Source organism: Cryptomeria japonica, chromosome 6, assembly GCF_030272615.1.
Source record: "Cryptomeria japonica chromosome 6, Sugi_1.0, whole genome shotgun sequence".
Lineage (NCBI taxonomy): Eukaryota > Viridiplantae > Streptophyta > Pinopsida > Cupressales > Cupressaceae > Cryptomeria > Cryptomeria japonica.
Genome location: NC_081410.1, coordinates 143,459,441 through 143,481,999, shown reverse-complemented (window position 1 = coordinate 143,481,999; position 22,559 = coordinate 143,459,441). Strand labels below are relative to the sequence as shown.

The 22,559-nt window shown below is 34.0% G+C and overlaps 1 protein-coding gene across 1 annotated transcript in view; it reads left to right on the top strand.

Annotated features, from left to right (window-relative positions):
- The first annotated feature begins 5,495 nt into the window (after positions 1 to 5,495).
- The window catches only part of LOC131064973 (uncharacterized), a 32,552-nt gene continuing 15,488 nt past the window's right edge, over positions 5,496 to 22,559 (top strand). Inside the window, exons 1-4 of the mRNA XM_059207238.1 lie at positions 5,496 to 6,081; positions 6,174 to 6,308; positions 6,666 to 6,973; positions 7,067 to 7,266. Coding sequence (XP_059063221.1) covers positions 5,755 to 6,081; positions 6,174 to 6,308; positions 6,666 to 6,973; positions 7,067 to 7,266 — 970 coding nt within the window. The 5' untranslated portion in view covers positions 5,496 to 5,754. The remainder of the gene's footprint in view (positions 6,082 to 6,173; positions 6,309 to 6,665; positions 6,974 to 7,066; positions 7,267 to 22,559) is intronic.

Here is a 22,559-nt window from a genome sequence, read left to right as displayed (position 1 = left end):
TAACCTATGTTGTCCACTATTTTGTTGATCATCTAAAGATGCAATGACATTTACATTTAGCAAAATAACTTAAATAAATTGCTAAGTGTAAGAGTACAACATGTAGTTAATGTAAATAATATTGAAATGTAATTACCTAAAATGGTTTGTTGAAATGTCTGATTGGGGATAACATTGATAGTTGATGATGGTTGAGTTCCACAAATTGTACCTAGTAATTGTTTCATGAAGTGTAAAAGAGATGTTAGAAATAAATGCTTAGCAATATTACAATTAATAAATTAACACATTTAAAAGTTATAAAATTACCATCTATAATTTGCATTTCATCTATTGCTGACTGGTTCAGATCAATAGAGAATGGCAATCGATGTCGTCGACTACTCTCTTGATTGTCAAGAACTACGTTCACATATTTCTTACACATTAGATAAAAGGAAGAATTATTATGATGAAAAAACTAGAATAAATTAGAGTAAATCTACTCACTATGTTGTTCTCTGATAGTAACCATTTCTTCTTGTATGGCTATGCCTGAACGTCTTAAGACCTTTTTTTCTTTTGCTTTCTACCACCTGTAGAAGGGAATTGGAATTCATCATGCTCCTTTACTCTTTCATTTAATTCTTGATGAATGTCATTGCGTCTTCGATGAAGATAATGGCATTTGCACATTTTGCTAGGGCTAAACCATGGTGGTATTCATCTCACGGGCATGTTCTCTGAGCTAGGGATGGATGTAAACTTTGAAGAGGAAGCAAGAGATGCATGAAACTCTTTTTTAAATTTCTCAACACATTCAATAAAATGAGTTTTTCATTTTGTCCAGTTGGCAGATTTTGGAGTATTGAATTCATATAGTCAATAGAATTTTGAAATTTATCATTGAAAAAACTTGATGAATTTCGGCCATCTATGAAAAAAATAACAATGATTCATTAAAATAATATTTTAAAAAAAAAATATTCAAAAAATTGTGACATTAAAATTTACCAATTATTTGGTCTTCACTAGTTGCAACCCCAATCACATCTTAATCTTGTGATGGATTACAAACATATGCAATTGGAATAATAGTTTATTAAGTTTAAGAACCATAAAAATCAATAAAATTTTATACCATAAGTCCTAACTTTACCAAGGATATTATTCTCATGACTAGAACTCCCTCCAACCTCGTGATCATCATCAATCGATGGAGTAACGCCATCTGCAATTTAATGAAAATACTTTAGTTAGTTTAGAGAATAAATAATAACCATTAAAATACATAAATGTAATACTTGAAGGTCAAAAGACTCTTACCAACAAATTGATCTTGCTCATTTGTTTCTTTTATCTTAACAAGATCTAAAATCTTCAACACATGCTTGCATGTGTTTCCACTTTTTGCCCACTAGAAATCACACACATGCAAATTTGGTCCAAATTTCCTTACAAGGTACCATTTTGTTCGATCTGTTTGGCTTCTTATCTTATATGTGTTAGGGAGGAGACCACATGGACAACAATATGCATCTGCTATTGTTTTTTATCTCTCCAAAGCGGTCATGTAATGTCTTTCCTTTTTAAAGTTATTTAAAAATCCAGATAACTGCAAATATCTTTTATTCTTATAGAATGGTTCTACCTTGTGAAGAAGTGTATGTATTAGCCAATCCATCCTCCTTGTGCATATCTTAGAATGATCACTTAAATGGCGACTCTTGATTTGGAAGTGATATGACTCTATGGATGCATTGGTTTCTTGATTTGCATGAGAGAAGCCTCTAAATTTTGTTTGCCCACATTGGTATACAAACAAACATAATGATGTATTAACATACACAATATACAACTTAAATAATGTAAATGCATAAATACTATAAATAGTTTTTTGATGATCTTACCGATACACCTCTCATCATGAGATCAAGTTTTTTTGAAAATACTCAATAAATTTCTTCTCATCTTCGAATTCCTCAATGAAATTTCTTATTAGGTTAGTAGTGATGTCTTCGTTGTCACTCATCACATGCATTATCGCACCTAGTCTATGGAACATATTTGCTCCAACATCCTTATTACTGACATACCTGGATTATAAATCATAATATCAAGCTATGATGTTCAAAAGTGTAATTTTTCATAAATTCTAATTAAACATTAACTTACCTATACACATTCTACAACCATGCCCTATGAACATGCCATAGACATAAAAGTACTCGGCAACCAAAGGATAATCTACATGTTACATTATAAAAGTTCATTAGTAGTATAAACTTAATATTAAGTAAATACAATATCATAAATATAAATGGAGGGCAATAAAACCTGATTGCTTCAATCTCAACACTCGCATCATCTGTCATGAATGCGTTGACATGCCAATCTTCTTTACATTGTTTTCCTCTTTTATAAACTTCTGATAACCATTCATTTCTTTTCCATGCATTCAATACATCTTGCCTTAGAAAACATGTGTCCCTCTTATTCAACAACTCTGTCAAACCACGATCTAAGTAGTGTTGTTCGCATATTGTGTCAATCCCCACGCCCATCAATAATAAGGATTCAATATATGATTTACATTCATTTGATAGTCTTGGCGCAATAATGCTCCTTGGATCACCAGAAGGGTCATTCTTCCCATGACAGAATTCACCATTAGCATCCTGGTGGGTAAAATTATATGTAAGTATTGCAACGTCAGGTTTTCCATACATAACCCTAACAATGAAGTGGGTTTGACGACCCTTTTTTTGAGTAAACTTTCATATCCTTTGCACTTTTTTATATTTATTTCTTTTATCCTCAACCCCAAAAGCACAATGATGCCTGTTTATACATGTACCAAAATATATTTATTAATATATATTGTAAATGATAAGTATAAGATGTGACATAGTTGATTATTATATTAAATATAGGCAAACCTTGAATACATCTTGGTAGCATGATCCAGTATGATTTGTCAAGTTGATCTCTTGATGATCCTTGCGTATAAATTATGTCTCTGCACTATCCAATAAACCTTCTCCTTTGACGAAGTGAGAGAGTCTCTCAAGAGGAATAGCAGCACATAAATCCAGATCTTGGACATTCTCATTTACAATAGGTGTCCATTCAAGGTTATCACTTGAAAAATGATTTTCTTCGTTGGGAATGTCTTGCACATCTAGTTGGATGAGTGATTTCCATTTCCACTTCCTCCCCATTCTCAATAATATTAGATGGTTAGTGACCCTCTATCTTAAAAAATGTAAGAACAATAAAATGTCATTATCACATGGTTAAAGGGCTTGCTTGATATTTTATTGCTAGTGGATAATCTAATATATTTTGTTCCATGTTTGTTCTATGAAGATAAAAATTAATTTAGGGAATGATTCTATAGGAAAGTTAAACCATAATAATTGTCAACTTTCTCCCACATCACCCTTCATTCTTCTTGCTCAATTTATCAAAGTACATGGGTTGGGATCCGCGGTATGTGTTTGGTTGTGTGGTAGAAGCATAGACAAAGTTAGCTGTATTGTAGAAGGGCATGGAGGATTGAGGAAATGAAGCATGTATTGATGATGAAGGAAGAGAAGTATGAATAAATGACGAAGGGATAGAGGTATGTTGGGTTAAAGGTATGAAGGGATAGAGGTATCTATGCAAGAAGGTCCTATGCTTAAGCAAGAGTCTATGATTAATGTACCAAAACTTTTGGTGCCTAACAAGTTGAGCTTGTGTGAGCTTTTTCTTTTTAATTGGATGTGCAAGGGTTTTCTTAGGATGCTTATACAACTTGGGCTTGTAATACATGAGACGGACAAAGTTTTGATGTGGTTTAGACTCATTTGGGAATTTGGACTTGTTGACAAAAAGTCCAAATTTTTGTCGACCATGACTAGGATGATGACTAGGACTTTGACTTTGACTTGGAAAAAATGTTTGTTTTGGATAAATGTTTTGTAAAGTGCTTGGGGATGATGATGTGTTAGATCTACTCTTGTTAAATAAGTGTCAAGAAAAGCAAACACAATGGTCAAATGAACTTGGAATCAAAGATACTCATACTCATTTACAACATTCCTAGGGCTAGTAAGGACAATAGTCAACGAATCCCACTTGGTTTCCCAGCTACGCCTACCCAGAGAGAACACTTAGATGCTTGACCCCACTGGCTCCCCTCCATGACATTCACTTCTTCGGGGTAGCCAAGCATTAGTTCCCATGAAAACTCCCCATGGCAAACTTTGTGTCTCTACTAAAGGCCGTAAAAATGTGGGTGCCTTCGGAGGTCCGACCTCCTGCACCAATGAATAGAAGGTTTTTGGTCTCTAAGCACAAGGATTCTAGTAAGGATTTCAGTTAGAAGACTACTCTTCGAGGTCACGCAAGCGCAATTGAGGCATATAGCCCAACAAACTATCAAGCACCGTAGTAGTCATGCAAGCGTGATTTAGACCTCAAGGGCCCTACAAGATGCTCAATATGAGAGTAAACTCTCAAATAGCTCCAACCTTCGAAATTTTCATCTCAAGAGGCCTATTTATTACATATAACGAGTTGGAACGCCAAGGTCTGGCTGTAGTCACTTGGGTTGTTCCCCTCTCACCAATGCCTGTGCAAGTGTGCCAAGCGAATTGGGAGGGCGAGCCCGCTAAGGGTATGCAAAAAACAAACTAGAAAAGGTTTGAGGGTCTATATTTTTGATTGTCTAAATAGACAAGAGCATACACTCCTACCTCTACACTTTCCTCAAACACATCAAACAAGTATAAATATGGTGATATTTGAATTTTACTCTAAATACCTACTTATTGAGTTATCACTATCTTCTAGTATAATCTATAAAGATGATTAATATAGCTTAACTTGCATTGATACTAGGTTAGAAATTAAGAATTTGGTTAATAATCATCACACATAAAATATAAAATAAATGAAATGAGAATTACAAGATGTACACATTTAAGTATTGCACAATAGATACATGGGAGAATATTTCTAGATTAAAAATTCTATAAAGTATCATTATAATCTAAAACACATACATTTGTATCTACAAATCAATAGTCCAAACTTAGGGAAACTCAATTCTTCTCACTTTCACAAAGTTGATAATATATCTTGTGCATGGTGATAAAATTCATATAATCTCTATGGGGTGCGGTTGCCAGAAGAGAGGGTTAGTACTGATTGAGGGTTAGTATTAACTATACGGCTAGTGATACCCTTCCCCTATGCACAACAGAATAATAAAAGCAGCTTTGGATGCGGGAAAAACGTTTGAATTGACTGGTCGGTTTAGTGGTATCCACGTCGAAAAGTAATTGAGAACAGAGAGGGACCCGTTCTCCTTGACCAATGGATTACTCTTTATCATTATTCTTGTGTCAGTTCACGCATTTCATGGAAAGAGGTTTTCATGTTATGGAGTGAGATTTCCAGAGTCCAAATCCAAAGGCATTCCTATTAAATCTTAGAGACTAGTGTTTTATTTTACTTGTAATTTGTCTCTGCCACTCCGTGTCAATACACCCATTTTCTTACAGTATAGGTTTTTCCCTTATAACATCAGCTTCAATCCAGCCTAGAGAGTATATCTTTATTCTCCTAGTATTGGTGCACCCACGGCTTAGAGAACTGTGTATTTCTTTAGATGTCTTAGGGTTTCACAGTAGCAAGGAGCTTGTGGAAAACAATAGAGAAATTTTTTATATGTGATTATTCAGCTTGTCCGCTAAGTATCTCAACCAAAAATTTCTCTGACTGGCCATGGGTCCTTCTTGTAATTGTTGTTGGTGCTGGAAAAGAAAGCCCACAGAAAGTGCACCACCAAATCCTCCTGTAAATCCCTGCACATCCTCATCACAAGATCTAGTCACTACTTCCATAAATCCATCTACACATTCTCCTAATCAACTTCAGATGGTGATCTCCTCCACACAGCCATCATCTACAGCACCACACCCACCTCCTTCTTCCAAAAAGCCACCACGCACGCTCGAAGAAGTTATCAGCAATTTTCAAGAAATCGACATTAAAAGCCAGGGAGATGGTTTTATCAAAGCCATTGAAGATAACTTAAAGACGGCTCAAAAGGTTAGTATAAGCTTGATCTTTTTTTCAATTTTAAGGGTAATATAATGATGAGAGGTCTTCCATAGTGTTCAATTCTTGTTATTGTTTTGCAGCGTACAACAGATACTCCAAGCACAAGTAGTTCTCATACAGACAAGCCGTCAAACTGGGCTTCAATTATCCAGAGCGGAGGCACATTTTTAAAATTTGTTAATGATCATACAGAGAAAATAAAAATCGACACTAAGGTTAGTTAATGATATCAGTTGTCTACAATTCATAATGTTGTTTGTGTGTTGTTTTTAGATTTCAATTGTATGTTTTTATTTACATCAATGTTACAGATCATACTTTGTAATCCATCATCAGAAAGTTAAATTATGTATTTTTATTTTAATCAATCTTTCTTTCTGTGATCCATCATCAAAATATTAGATTGTGTGTTTTTATTTGTATCAACATTTCTGAATTTCTATTATATGTTTTTATTTACATCAACATTTCAAATCATATTTTTTCAAATCATATTTTTGATACTTGCACAATGCATTTAATAACTATACATTTTTCCCTGTTCTCTTAGCCGTGCTTTACTTGGATTACAGGATAGCTCTTGTCAGTTGGGAGAAGCAACAAAAATTGTAGGAAATATACTTGAGCAAATTGGGCAGGTGCATTGGGCAGTTGCAGGGCTATCCATGGTAGGCTATCTGGTCTCAAAATGTGCAAAAGTATCAGAGAACAGGATTGAATGTGTAGAGCTCTTGCAACAAATGATCAAGCTTGTATCTCATATTACAAAGTTAAACATTTTTATAAAAGAAGAAAAGGTGAAATTTGAAGAAGCTTTTCAATACATTATAGAAGGATCTCTAAGTTGCGCATCCCAACAACAACCGGGAAAATTTTTCAGGTTAGTCAGTACATCATTTCCTCCACGATGTTATGCTTTCTTTACTTAATTTTGTTTTGTTACTCCATTTAATAAATACTTTTAATGTTGCAGCTTCTTGAAATCAAGTGTAAACTCTGAGAAATTGAGCGGTATTCGCACCAAGATGAGTGAGCTCTATATGGATCTGAATTTGACGGCTACAACAAAGGTTCTTGATGAAACATTACAGCAAAAGACGGTCACAAAACAAATATTAAGGCAGAAGACGGTTAGAAAAGAAATATTACCACAAGTCTTTCCGGAGGGCACAGGTAACTCAAAAACAAGCTATTCGTTCTGTATAACATACAAAATTTTGTTAGATCTTTAGTTTTTACACTTGCTCTCTTTAATTAATTCTTCAAGAAAGTGTGAATGAGCGAAAAAATTACCTTGAGAAACACTCCAAAACATCTTTATTTTATTACTGAGGTAAAAATAGGTTACTCTTTCCATTCTTCGAGACTGAGAGTTACATTTTTTATTGGATGACGTGTCCACCGTTCCTTACCTTCATCTTCTTTATGTTTTGCAGCTTTTATCAATTGAATAACAACAATTTGTATATTTTATTTTTGGTATGGGTATCATGATATTTTCTAAAGTAATTTTTAGGCATTATATGCTAGCTTTTTTTTCTTTTCTTAATTTTCTTTATGTTTTGCAACTTTTATCAATTGAATTACAACAATTTGTATATTTTATTTTTGATATTCTATCATGATATTCTCTACAGTAATTTTTAGGCATTATATGTTGGTTTTTTTTTTCCTTAAAATCTTATATGGTATTAGAGTTATAATGTTTTAGGTTAGCATTTTTATATTACATTTTGAGAGAGTTAAGGTTATTTTTTTTAATAGAATAAGAGTATCTTTAGTGATCTTTTTTTTTCGTAAATAACACATGGTATGACATAGTTTAGTCTCATTTTAACATTACCTTATCATTATATAAGGGCTCCAAACCTAGGAATATCATTCATTAGCTTAAATATAAACATTCTGTGTAAAGCCTTCATCCTTTTTCCAATATGCATACAAAGGTAGATTTTTTTAACAATAGTATATGGCTTTAGGTTCAATAACATACCATATTTTACAATTTTTAATGTTTTACAATGGTTGAGGTAAGAAGTATGAAGTTTTATGAGGTTCTCAAATGATACTAATTTGTGGTACCCTTGGTATACCAATACTTGGTGTACCCTCCACTACACAAATTTCATAGCATACATTGGATGAGTACTAAGAATTGGGTTCACTTTCTAACCAACATACCTACTTCATGATGGCTATAATTTATTTCCTAGATGCAATTTCATCCTTTGTCACCTCTTTTTGTCTCTTTTGTTCATTAAGACATTATTATTCTTGTGACATCTAGTGTTTGCCCATTGGCTTTATCATTTAAGTACCATCTCCTCAATGCACACACTTGCCATGAACATTCTTTTCCAATAATCAACCTACATGCCCACTCTACCATACCTTGACTATTGAATGTTAAACTATTAATTGGAATTCTATCTTTGAATCATTGTCACCTATGCATTCCACATAATCTAATGAAAAGTCAATGCCACACATCAGGTCCTTCCATCACCATACCAAAAGTGGTACACAACATCTTCTCAATTTGCTAAGTTAGCACTACCCATGTAGATATTATTGTAGAAACTAATCAAACACACTAGACATATTTCTCTTTAGGCAAGCATGTGTAAAACTTTAAAGGATAATTCGTATAAATGATTTGAAAGTTGAGAGTTATTTTTGAAATTATAAATTTTTTGTGAAGCTACATTTTTGTAAGGGTTTGCCAAATTTGTACATATTCCTTAAGGCTACTAATCCCTTAAAATTACATGGTTACCATTTTCAATTTAGAATAAAGTTTCAAAAGTTTCATTTGTATCTGCAAGGTGATTCTCTCATTAAGAAATATTAAGGAGGTGTTGTGCGTACTAGTGTGTGTGCTACATGATTTTTTCTTTCATTCTTATTTTCAATTATACACTAATGGATTGACAAAGAATACATATTTTAATGCTCTACAAATATTTCATATGGAAAAATAAGATGATTTTATTTCCTAGGGACAAATGATTTCTCATAATAAAATAAACTAAGAAAGTTAAGCCTATTGTAGACATTGATAAAATTAATCAGTTTAATAATTAATATGAATTTTAGGGTTTCCTTTGTACATAATTAAGTCTCTTGATCTAATATTACTCTTTAAGAACTATATAAACACAAGCACATGGAAAATAATTATGAAGTTTTTTAGATAAAGTGGTAAAATTAAAAGTAATTTTACTTTAGAACATATTAGGTAATTAATTAAGTCAAAGTAATGTTAATAACATTTAGGACTTTATCCACAATGGGTGGCTTGTTTCATCAATGACACTCCCACTAGGCACCCAAACAAACCACTATGTCGAGGCTAAAGATGTTTACATTTGGTTACACATGCTAATCAGAGAAGGGTTCAAAAAAGTTTGGTTTGAGAATGATTCTCTAAATATCATTAGGTGTGTGAGTAAAACAAATGATCCCAACTGGACCATCAAGCATTTGATTCAAGAGTGCCACATCATGATTACCAAATAGGATGATTTCAAAATCTCCCACATTTATCAAGAAGGTAACATGCTAGTGGACCACATGGCGAACATTGGTGTGGATTATGTGGACATATAGTGGTGGATGAAAAAGGAAAATTTCTTGATACAATTGTGTGAACTGACGAGAAAGGATGTTGAATGCATTGGCCATTCTTAGCGCATTAATGATGATAGATTGCCAAATGAATAATAATCGTTCGTGGGATTTTAGTTCGAAATCCAAAACTAGGGTTTCCAGAGTTTTCTTTTGTATTTGGTTTTTCATTACCTGGTTTGGGTTTGGTACCTTCATCCATTGTTGTAGAGGCAATTTGCTCATGGGAGGTGACAAAATAGAATGGAGCCTACTTCCTACAAGAATCGGAAAAAGAACAGAGAGATATGGACAAAGATTACAGATGGAGGCCTTGTGTCGTATCTCGAGAGGCTTCATGGAAATGACCCCAAAGTGACAGAGGATTTTGTGAATGGTTGGGAGAAAGGCATCCTCATGACTTTTGGAGCAGAGTTTAGAATTGATGAAACCTTCAAGGTGAAGATATCCGGTTTGCATATGGAAGGCAATAAGTTTTGCAAAGAGAGGAAGACAATGAAAGAAGTCATAGTAGAATTCTTTGACAAAGAAAGCGAGAGAAAAAGGGTGTGAAAGATGAAGGACGCCGGCTATAATAGGAAGGACCTGCAATCACTTTGGGTGGAGATGGTCGAAGTGATTATGTGGTACATTACTCTTGATGGATGCTATTCTAGTATTTTCTCTTACCACTTTATGATATTAAACCATTTTAGGCACAACAAAAGAATTTCTCTGCCTTTCTATTTGTTATCTTCTCTTGAAAATAGCCTAGCGAATCATGCGAAAAATAGTGACAACCCTATTATGTATGATGCCCAGTTAATCATGCTCATCATGGAATATGCTAAGGATCATGGGATTAAATCCTCTTCGACGATTAAATCCCTCAAATCTCTGGCCAACACTGATGTACATTATGTGTCTGATATGGAGATGGACAAATAAGAGTCTAGTAGGGCTATGAACTAGCAGGACCCCAATGTCTCGGATGATTTGGAACACCGTCCTTCTCAAGAGGAGGGCCCCCAATAAAATATTACACCTGGCACTTGTAATAGTAGAAGAAACAAACATCCTAGATGGGCGATCGGTAAGTATAAAACCCCTAACCCCAATTTACAGGGTTCTAGTCCACCGAATATGAAAAAGTCTAAAATTGGAAAAACCGGGGATACCAAGGGAAAGGAGAAGGAAATAAATTTGTAAATATCTACTAACATTGAACAGGGGGAACATGGGGATACCCCAAGAGGCTCTGATTTTGGTATTCTCCTTAACAACTTTGTCAAATGCCAGGAGAACTGCTTTCTTTGAGTTAGATTAAGGAGTTTAGAATTGATTTCACCTTTGTAGTTATATGGTGATATATCCTTTCTCAACACTGCATATGGGTCTTCTTTGTCTAATTTCTTCTTCTTGTAGAATTTTGAGCCATGGGGAGCAAAGTAACATGCTGAAAGATAAATTATTTTCTCCTTTACCTCTATTTTTACCCATATGTACTACTTATTTGAGTCTTCCTTTTCTACTTGTATGATTTTTCTCCAAGAGTCTCTTACTAAAATTGTTACCCCTCCATATCCCTTGTCACTTTCAGTTAACTCATTCCAAACTGACATCTTTGTGTAACCCTCAAAATTTGAAACCCTGCAGCCCTCATATTCATGTGTTTCAAGGAGGACAATTATGTCCATCCCCTCAGCTATAGGCCCTAAACCAAAGCCCCTTTTGTTTTGAGACAACTTATTTTTAGGCTTTACGGTGTAAGGCATATATACAAAACAAGTGAAACTAATTCAAATTTTATGATAATCAAACTAAACAATTAAACAAAATAATAGAAAATATTTATTAGATGTAAAATAAAAAATGGCAAAATCCAAGCTTAGGTTATGCCAAATTAACTATACAGCTAGTGATACCCTTTCCCTATACAAAAAAAATAAAATAGCTTGGATGCGAGAAAAATGTTTGAATTGATTGGTTGGTTATTGGAATCCATGCCAAAAAGTAATTGAGATGAGAGACAGACCCCACCTTCTTGACCAATGGATTACTCTTTATCATTATTCTTATGTCAGTTCACGCATTTCAAGGAAAGAGGTTTTCTTCTCTAAATTTTAAATCTATATCTCTCTTAGCTAGAAAAGATATGTTACTTTACTCTTACAAAAAAAAAACATGTGGAATGAGATTCCCAGAGTCCATATCCATAGGCATTCTTATTAATCTTAGAGATTTGTGTTTTCTTTCACATGTAATTTGTCCTCGCCACTCTGTGTTGATGTACCCATTTTCTTATAGAATAGCTTTTTCCTTATAACATCAGCTTCAATCCAGCGTAGAGAGTATATCTTTATACTCCTAGTATTGGTGCACCCATGGCTTAGAGAATTGTGTATTTCTTTAGATGTCTTAGGGTTTCACAATAGCAAGGAACTTGTGGAAAACAATAGAGGAATTTTTAATATGTGATTATTTAGCTTATTCACTAAGTATGTCAACCAAGTAATGTTAAGTAATTAATTAAGTCAAAGTAATATTAATAACACTTAGGACTGTTCTTTGAAGGGTGGGCTCTGTATTTTGGTTTCTGGGTGGCTTTTCTTTGCCCGGTGATATAACTATGTAATTTTATGTTGTTCTCGATTCAGGGTCGTCTCCCTGCTTTTATAATAAAAAAACATTTAGGACTTTATCTCCTAGGTCTAGTTAGTTTTACTTGAGAACATATTAGGCTTGTTGCTCCTTGTGCCCTTTGGTGCTTTGGGGCTCCTTTCCTTCTCTTCTCTGACTCTCTGGTGGAGTAGCATCACTTGGGTTTGGCTCCTGAAAGTGCCTTGGGTGCTTCTTTGGGCTCCTTTGTTTAGTATTGGTTCTATCGAGGTGGGCTTTTGTGCTGAGTCAGGTGACTTCCTCTAGTGTTGTTGGTCTTTGGAGTGGGGTAGCTTTGTCTCCTCTTTCGTGAGACTTTCTTTTGGCATTCCTTACTTATTTGGAAAGGGTTATGGGATGGATGTTTTCTTCGCTTCTTCCACAGTCCCTATGGAGGCCAGCCCGGAAGGTGCTTGGATCTTCATTGACCATTTTGCTAATAGAGGTTTGTGGGGGTCGAGTGGTTTCACTCTCGAGAATTATGACATCTTGTTGTATAGAAGTTTTGTTTGGGTTGTGGTGGATGGAATGTGGAAAGGTTTTGAGGGCTAGTTACCCTGCAGGTGTTTAACCAAAGAGCACCCTATTTCTTATGAATTTGCTTTGATGCTATAATCCTTCTGTTGTTGGGGGGTGCTATTGTTTTTTAAGTTCTCTATCATTGAACCCTGCTCCCCCCATCAAGTGACTTTCCCCTTGGGTTTGTTCCCCTTGAGGCCTCCTGTTCGGTGCTAGAGTTGGGATTCATTTGTCTCTATTTTTGTTCTTGTTGGGATTCTTCTCTTGTGTTCGTATTAATAATTGACCTATTGAGGTGGCCTTCTATGGGTTGTTTTTCAGCTTTTTCTTTCAGTCAAAGGTTTAGGGATACTTATCAAAACCTTATGATATTGTCTACTATGAATAGTGTTGTTCGTAATGACTCTTTATGTAAAAGGTTTCAGGATGCCTTTCAAAACTTGATGTTTGTTGTCTTCTCCATTGACTGCATTGTTCCAGTGCAAGGGGTTTCCATTGGTAGATGGTTTAGGGTTCTCCTAAATACCTCTGTTGTGATTAGGTAATTTTTATTGATAGGGATCTCTCTCCTGCTAGTTGATGCCCCAGTCAAAAGTATCCTTTTCAAAAATGAGCTACCTTTTTTGTTTTTTGTGTTTTTGATGATCTCATTGCTTGTGAATTCCCCTTGTGCACCTGTATGGCTGTTATGTACCACTAATAGGCCTATCCCATCTTTTATCTAATCAAAACATTTAGGAATTATCACAAAATTCAAGTATTTAAGAATATAAATCAAAGCTCGCAACTTTTGGAAGAAGTAATATCAATTTATTTTTAAGTGTAATTTCAAAATTTTAAATTTGATTATTCAATATTTATTTATATACATTATGTTACTATGTTTGTCATAAAATAAAGATTCACAATTCTTTATTTTGATGACTTTGCCAAGGCATTCACTAGAGAGTAGGATAAATTAATCTATATGGGCACATTAAAGTTATCAAAACATCATGATTGTGTTGGGAACTAAATGATTAAAGACCAAAAGGATACATGTATCAAGGAAAAGAATAATAGTAATAGTATGAACAAGAGAAAACCCCTGATCATTAGTGTAGCACATTCTTAGGATATTACTTCTTCTAGAGTATTCATACTTTGCATGGATTACTCCTATTTGAAGATAATTTTAATAGAAGATAAAATTTCTAGTAGAAGATCCTGCCAGGAGATAAGCTTGTTCATATTTTGTGGCTTGACCAAGTACTGTCATTCTTCAAAAAGATATCAATTCTCACATGGTTTCAGAGTGATGTTATGGCTTGAAATATTGGTATAGTAAAATTGCATGTAGTTTATATGAAAAGATGTATTTTGTTTACACAACACCAAGATTTATCTGTTTTGCCTTTCTATGTGTGATCTTTGCAAAATAATGTGTAGTAGAGAGCTAAGGAGATTAAAAGCACATTTAGGGGGTTTTGGATCATTAGATCCATATAATGAATTTTTTGACTGAATACACTATGTAAAGGGTTTGGATTTTCCATCTGGCATGTAAAGTCATTTATATGCATGTGAGGCCATAAAAATTTCTTATAGGTTGCAAGGCTTAGACTTGCATGTGATGATTTTTTATTTAAACTTGTAATTTCTATCTTTATTCATGTTTGAGATCTTAGGAGTACTTAAAACTATGATCTACTTTTAAATCTACGATTTACATAGCAATAGTCGATTCACCTCATAGTTTGCAGTTCAACTAACAAAAATCGTGATTTGAGGCTATTTGTATGCATCCAATTTGTGCAAACCTCTTTTTGCATGTAATTTTGGTATGGTTTTTGTTTTCATACTTAAAATCATTAGGTAAATCAAAGCTTATTAGAGTAAAAGGGAAATAACTAATTCCTTAACTAATTAAGTAAATCCTAAACATAAATCAATAAAATAGATGCAAAATGAATAATTAAAAAACTCCCTATTTTGAATCATGTCTTCCATTGTTCTTCTCCAATATTGTGTTGTAGGTGGCTCTCAAATATTGCACTGAGATTTTTGCATATATTAGACACAATTATTTCAAAGATCATGATTTATTGAAATGGAGAAATGATGTTTCTTTTATAGATTTTTGAGACAAATTGGGTGAGAAATGGAACTCAAGTGCTAATTGACAGTTAAATTGATTTGATTGTTTTGTTAACTCCTTTGATTGATCTGCTAAGTGGATAGATTGGAGAGATAACTTAATTGATTAGATTGATAACTAGATATATTAGCTAGTTAACTAAATTGACTAGGGAGAAGACTAAATTGATTGACTTGTTAGAAAAAGGTGATTGGAGTTAAAAGTGGAGATTGGAGAGTTAACTAAGTTAACTGGTTAGTTAACTGATTTGACCAATTAGTCATGATTTTGAACATGTGATGTATAACTTTTGAATTGAAACTTTGATTTTCGAATGATGAAATTGAAATGCACATTAACTTGAAATGTGATAAAATTGAAATTTGGTGAAATGTGAATTTTGAAAGATGAAATTAGATGAAATTAGTTGAAATCCGAATTTGGGGATTTGAAGAATGAATGAATGAATTAAATAATTTAATCAGTAGAAATAAAATTTAATTAAATAATAAAGACTATTTAATTAAGGAATTTAAATCGTAATTAATTAAATGAATGATATTTAATTAATAATTGAGAAAGGGTTGAAAGATTAATTAATGAAGAGATGGAAATTGAAAAATTAGTAAGATGGATGATGATGATGATTAAAATCAATTTAGAAGAATATTATTAGTTTAATTAAATAATTAAATAATTATTTAATTAATAAGTTGAATAATTAGTATGATATGAATGAGAGATTTTTTAGGTGTCTACATTTTCCCTTCTTTGAAAAAAATGTCGAGACAACATTGTTTCGAAGAAAATTAAAAAAATTCCCACTTCAGTATGCCCTGACAACGCTTAGGGTATAATGCTCCCTCAAGAGATTGTTTGTGCATTAAAGACATGAATGATCTCTCTCTCTCTCTCTCTCTCTCTCTCTCTCTCTCTCTGAATGTTAGATGAAAGAAGGCATGAAAGATTAGAGAGAATAGATGTGAGGACATGTTAGAAGAGAGATTGATTAAGAGAAAGAATCAACAAAACTAAGAAAAATGAAATGAAAATGAAAATGATTGATGATGATAGATACACGAACTTGTGTGCCTTTATTCATAGTGCAATATATATTCATCATTGATCCTTATTATGTGACAATGGAGATTAGCACACCATGTTATAAAGAACCAAAATGTAAAGATATCTCATTGCATAAACAAACATGTTGCAGACAAGGAATGAACCCTTTATTTTGGGTATAATGATAGGGGTTGAGGTATGTGCAGTAGTCACAAGCATAGTTATCCTTCATGAGATACTTGCCAAATGAACGTACCCATCACAGACACTCATGGCACCATTGCCCCATAACTTCATTGGTCCACACCACAAACAAAAAACAAAGAAAAGGATCATGCCCATCCCAGCTCTCTAGTCACTTGTGGACATCCTTGAGTAGCATAGAAACATGACCTATCACCAAATGATAAAATATAAAGACTAATTAGGACCAAATTCAGCAACCACACTAATCTGCGCCTTTTCTTTAATTGTTTGATGTGATGGTTGATAATGTTTGATCTCTAAAAATGTGGACCTCGTTTAAGACTGACATGTCTGGTTTCGAGTGTATCCTTCTTTTATTTAAGACAATAATGATCACTTGATACTATTGATAAGACAATTTGATCAACTTGATTGCAGATTTTGATAAGATAGTTTTTTCCTTTGCGAACTTCGTGTGAAGTGTTTGCTTGATATTTTCTAGGGTGTTTGATTCTTGCGAAACCTTTTATTGTAATTTTTTTAGATTGTTTTTGGATTTTTAGTTCTTTTCCAAGAGCTTTTTTGATGTTTTTGGGTTTTTTCAAGATCATATTCAAATTTTTTTTTTATTGCTTTTGGTATTTTTTCGACGTTTTTCTATTGATTTCTTTAGAATTGTATTTGATTCTTTTGGTATTTATTCATGACATTTTCTATTTTTTAGGGGTTTTTTAGGACTTTATCTAATGGATAGGATTTTTTCAAGACTTTATCTAATTTTTAGGTTTTTATTTTTGTTGATTTTGTTGAAAGATTTTTTTGATTTTTTGAAAAAGGGGATATGTATGAAGATAGGATATGGATAGGAGAAGCAAGATCATAGACAATGATGTATGATGAAAGGAATGGATATGATAAGGGATATGGACTAGAGGGTATGGATAAGGTGAAGCAAGATCATAGATAGTGATGGATGATAGAAGCAAGGAATAGATAGGATAAGGAATATGGAGTAGAGGATATTGATAAGGTGAAGTAGAGAGGATGGCTAATTCTTATGAAGATCCCTAGTTTATTTCAAGATCAAAGATAGAAAAACAAGATGGATGTAGATAGGGTAATGGGCTTTGGAAGAAGGGTAATGGGAGATTTGATAGGAAGGATAGAGTGGATGAAACTTGTCCCCAAGTGTAGAGGTCTCCATTTACAAAATGGCGATGTGCAAAATCATTAAAACATATAGCACCACCTGAATAAGTGTTCTTGAACATTTCAAAGATAGAGACCAAACCCATAATTAGAACCTCTGGAAAATTCAACCAAACATATCTAGCGACTAGGAAACATACTCAAAAGGAAAGAAGAATCCCAAAATGGATCAAGGTACGTAGTCTTTGATTACCCAGGTATGTGTAACTGGGTTTATTCCAACCCACGTGATCATTGTAATCTTTAGATTCCAACGTGACTAGCTACGTGAGTTATCCTGACTTCAAAAGTATCCTGAATAGAGCCTCGTTGCCAATAAGCGTTTATAGCTCCGATGAGGTTATCGCTGTTAATCTCACAAATATTGCTCCATTGCTAGCCAGGCTTCCATAGCCTCGATGGAGTTACTAACATGTTCCCATAGCCAAGCATTTTGACATTGCATTAAATTTCTTTTCTTGATATTTCTTTTATTGCTCATGCTTTTGTTTTGATCTTTTGATATTGCTTTTGTTCTTGTCATTTATTCTTTTGTGCATTGGCTCATAAACAATGAACCTCACATTGGTTAGAGAATTACAGTGGCACTGAAGTAGGATTTTAGATTTTTCACTAGCCACGTCTTCACCTAAGAAAACACAATGACTTAGGGAAATTGATTAAGTATGTGAGATATGGTAATCAAAAGATGTTGATATCAAGATAAAATGAGTGATTCTCTTTCTAGATCGAGTACGCATCCCAATAGAAAAGATCATCTTAAAGAGGAACAACCTTAGATTCTGAAGTGTTTCATGAATAGATATCTAGGAAATGGACTGAACATAAGGTTGAGTGTAGAGGAGCGATCATGTGACAAAATGACACAAATGCCTATTTTAAAGATGAAGGATTTATGCAATTGATTCAATGGGAGGAATGGAAGCATGGAAAAGAGATGTTGGATAATAGATAGAATGTTTGAATATTTATGCAAGGAAAGATGGAAATATCTTCAAGATGAATGTTGGTACACAACTTGAGAGGTGGTGAAGTGATGGAGGAAAATCGATTTTTGGGACATAAGGACCCAAAATGGATGAAGGAAATGATGGAAGAATAGATTTGGAAAGTGGGAGATGCGTAGATGGATGATTAAGGGAATATTTTGGAATAAAAAGCTTGGATGCTATATTTTGATTTTTCTTTGGGATGCCATGCTTTTATGCGAATCCACATTGATTTTAATTTTTTGTTTCTTTCTGATTCTTTGGAATACATTGCTTCTATGATTGACTTAGGAACCCACATAGTTTTTGATTTTTCTTTTTGCTCGATGGGCCTTTGTGGCCTTTTGGATATCACTTTATGCTTTTGGATCAATTTTTTCTTTAGTTTGACACCTCTTTTAGATTGGACATGTTGATTTTTGGATGTATGTGGATTTTTTGACTTATAGATTTCATTCTTGACATCCAAATTTATTCTAAAGGGATTGGGATTCATGGTTGAATAAGAATGATTTGGAGGTATTTTGGATGGATTGGTGTAGGTAGATGGTTGGAAGGTACTCAAATATGTGTGCCTTTGTTGATCTTGATTAATGATAAGAGAATTGAATTGTGAGCTAGGGATAATATGAATAATGGATGAAGGTACATAGGGTCCTAATATGGATGGAAAGGAGGAAGACTTAGATTTTGGAATAGACGGACCCAGAATGGGTTTGGAGGATAGCAACTATGTATGCTTGGATTTAGAAGAAGGGATACTTTGACCTTGACTTGGAATAGAATCATCGAAGTTTATGCTTTGCTCTTGATTTTGAATTGTATCATTGGAGGAGATGGAAGGGATATCATGATCTTTCTTAGGGAGTGGATGTTGGATGGGACCTGAAAGGACACTTTGCTCTTGAGATAAAAGGGTATCATTATGAATGGAATAGAAAAGAATGAGGGGATCATCATAAGATTCCTGATAGGTGGGATCTTGATCAAAAATTGGGTAGGATGGAAGGGTTTGTTCTTGATCTTGATTTATTTTAGGACTCGTTTCTTTTGACTTTGGATTGTCCTTTTGACATGGGGAAGGAGTTTGGATATGCATGGAAGATTCTTGGAAGGTTTCAACACTTTGGTTGATGAGAAAGGATTTTGAATAAGACTCTCTGAAGTAGGTTTTCTTGGAAATGGAACATATGGTGGCATTGGATCTTTAATTTTTGAAGCATGGAAGGGACTAGCATCATGAATTGGATTAGCTTGTATTTTTACTATGGAGATCCCTTGGTTGATTGTGTTATTGAATAGAGATGGTGTAGACTGCTCTTGTGTGACTTCATCGGATGATGAAATGGTGGAAGATATGGAGGCTACTTGGGGGTCAACTTCTTCATGAAAGGACAAGCCCTTGCTAGACACTGTTATATGATTTTGATCTTTCTTGGAAAACATGACTTGGGAAGTTCCTGTAAGAATATTTAGTATTGTATTCTTCTTTGGATGATCATATGAATGTTTTTGAGGCTTTGACATGGTTGGGTTTTGATTTTGGGTTTGGTTGAATGGGGTTTTATTTTGGTTGAAAGGGGTTTGAATGTTGGGTTGATGTGATGGATAAGATGGTATAGTCTCGTAAGAAAACTAAGGTTGACATGACTCTAATGTTGGTTGAACTAAAGTAGGAACGATTTTGTTGGAGAATGAAGGTTGTCATGTTTGAATGGTCTCACAAGAGAAGGAAGGATGCCATGCTAATTATTACCTTTTGATTAGAGGTATCATGGTTGTTACTTCCCTCATCATTTTTTTAATCAATCCCTATGGTTGTTAGGACTAGTCATGTCTTGGGATGATGCATATATTTTAGCTCTACTAGTTTGAATGTCTATTATTTTGTTGTTAAAAATTCTTAATTACTTGAATTAAAATTTCTACCACTATTAAAATCTCTCCCCTTTGACATCAAGGACAAAGGGAACACTAATAAAAATAATAACTTATATCTCCCTTTGAAATCAAGGACAACGAATGCAAACTTGAAAACTCTATACACCACTATAGACCATAACCTTTTATTCTCTTTCCCTTTCGGGGATAACACAAACAGCTACAATACTCCCCTTCATAGGTATATCATTCTTTTATAACCACTTTCATGCAATTAAAAAACCTCAACCTTAACTGCTCTCCCTTAGAGCAACCACTGCATCAATCCAAGAAGCAAGAGAAGATCTCTTAAAAAAACCCTGGATAGATGCACCACTACTTGCACTTCTTCTATCATCTGCATCTCTTTCTTCTCCTATATATTATTTCTCCTCGAATCTTCCTAGAGTCTCTTTTGCAACTTATTCTTTAGTAACTTTCTTCTTACCCTTGTTGGATTCCATATCTGAATAGGTTTTGAACCACAATCTCAACCAATATCCTCATTACTCTTCTTCTTTTGACTCATCTGCACAATCAATATTTAGTTTTTGACTTGCTCTAGCACAATTATTTTTGGGAACGCCCATATCCTGGCAACCTCTTTTGCAATTTTGATTGCTTCTTCATCTATTTGCTTAATCAATCTTTCATAGGCTTTTATATCCTCACCTATGATGAGGTTGAATCTTTCCTTAGATCTAGAACCTATATTGAGGGCACAAACTATCTATATCCTTTTTATCTAAAATACATCTTTCACAAACTATATAAGCTTTAAGCCAAAGATCCTATATTATTCAACCAAAATTCACAAAAACGCTATAGGTCACCATGAACATTCAAAATGCTTGAAAAAATTCTCCATAAGCTTTGTCATGCTAACAAAAATGGGGGAGGGGGGGGGTTCATCAGATCTACAATTAATTATTCCCCTTAGGCAATGCCTTTTTTCTAGTTACTGGAAGAGGAATCAACAATGTCAGAGGGTGTGGTCTCATCCACAAAATCAATTTCATCTTTCTCATCTGATTTCCTTACCCAAATCTTATACATCTTCTCCTTTTCATCATTGACATTAATTTTTTTTACCAAATCAAAGTCTTCACATCCTTCACTTTCAAGAACTTGGCAATATGTCCATATTAATTGCAATTATAGCATGTTGGACCTTGTTTGTACCATTTCTATTTCTTCTTACACTTTCATTCCTTTTGATATTACTTTTGCACTCAATAATCTTATGCCCAAATTCATTACAAGTATACCAATATCCATCGAAAGACAAAACATTCGTACCATTCATATTCCACATCAGTCTACTTCTACACTCATTAGCCTTATGAACAACCTTATTGAAAGCATAAAATTGTCTAATAAATAATTGAGTTCTATTATTACTTCTGCACTCACTTTCTCTATGTCCAAATTTATTTTATGAAAGGCAATTACCATTGAAAAATGGGAAATACCTAATTTGAGTAGGAGGAGCAGGAGACCTCCTGAAAGCCTTCTTATTTTGGACCTAAGGGAAACCATTTTGATTAGAGATCTTTACTGCATCCTTGAAGTTTTATTTTCCTTTACCATCTTCATTTAGCTTGTTCATGATTGCCCACTTGTCTTCTACCACACTCTTGTCTATCGAACTAAGTATTGGGTCCAATGTCCAACTTTCCTTTGTCTAATTCAGCTCCTCTTCCACAATCTTTGTCCAAATTTTATCTTCTAGAGCATCCTTCTCTTCTATATCAACAAAGGCAACCTCAGTCTTAGGTACAACCTCAATCTAATTCCATTATTCACAAATTTGTGCCAACAAATAATTACCCTTACTATTATACTTCACATAGTAGACATTCTCATAAGTTCGCATGCCTTTTGCAACCAATTTTTTGGAACTTCCCTTTTTGGTCTCACATTTGGTTCTATGAAGCATGACCTTATAACCTTTTCTACACATCTTACTTACACTCAAAAGATTGTGTTTTAGACCTTTAACATAATAAACACCACCAGTTTTATGCTTACCACCAATAGAAATACTTCATTTCCCACAAATAAGTGTAACTTCCTCACCTCCAAACTTAGTTGATTCACCATCATGCTTCTCGAGGTCAACGAACTTGAATATATCACCAGTCATATGATTTGAGCATCCAAAGCCAATTATCCACACATTATGCTCTACTTTTGCA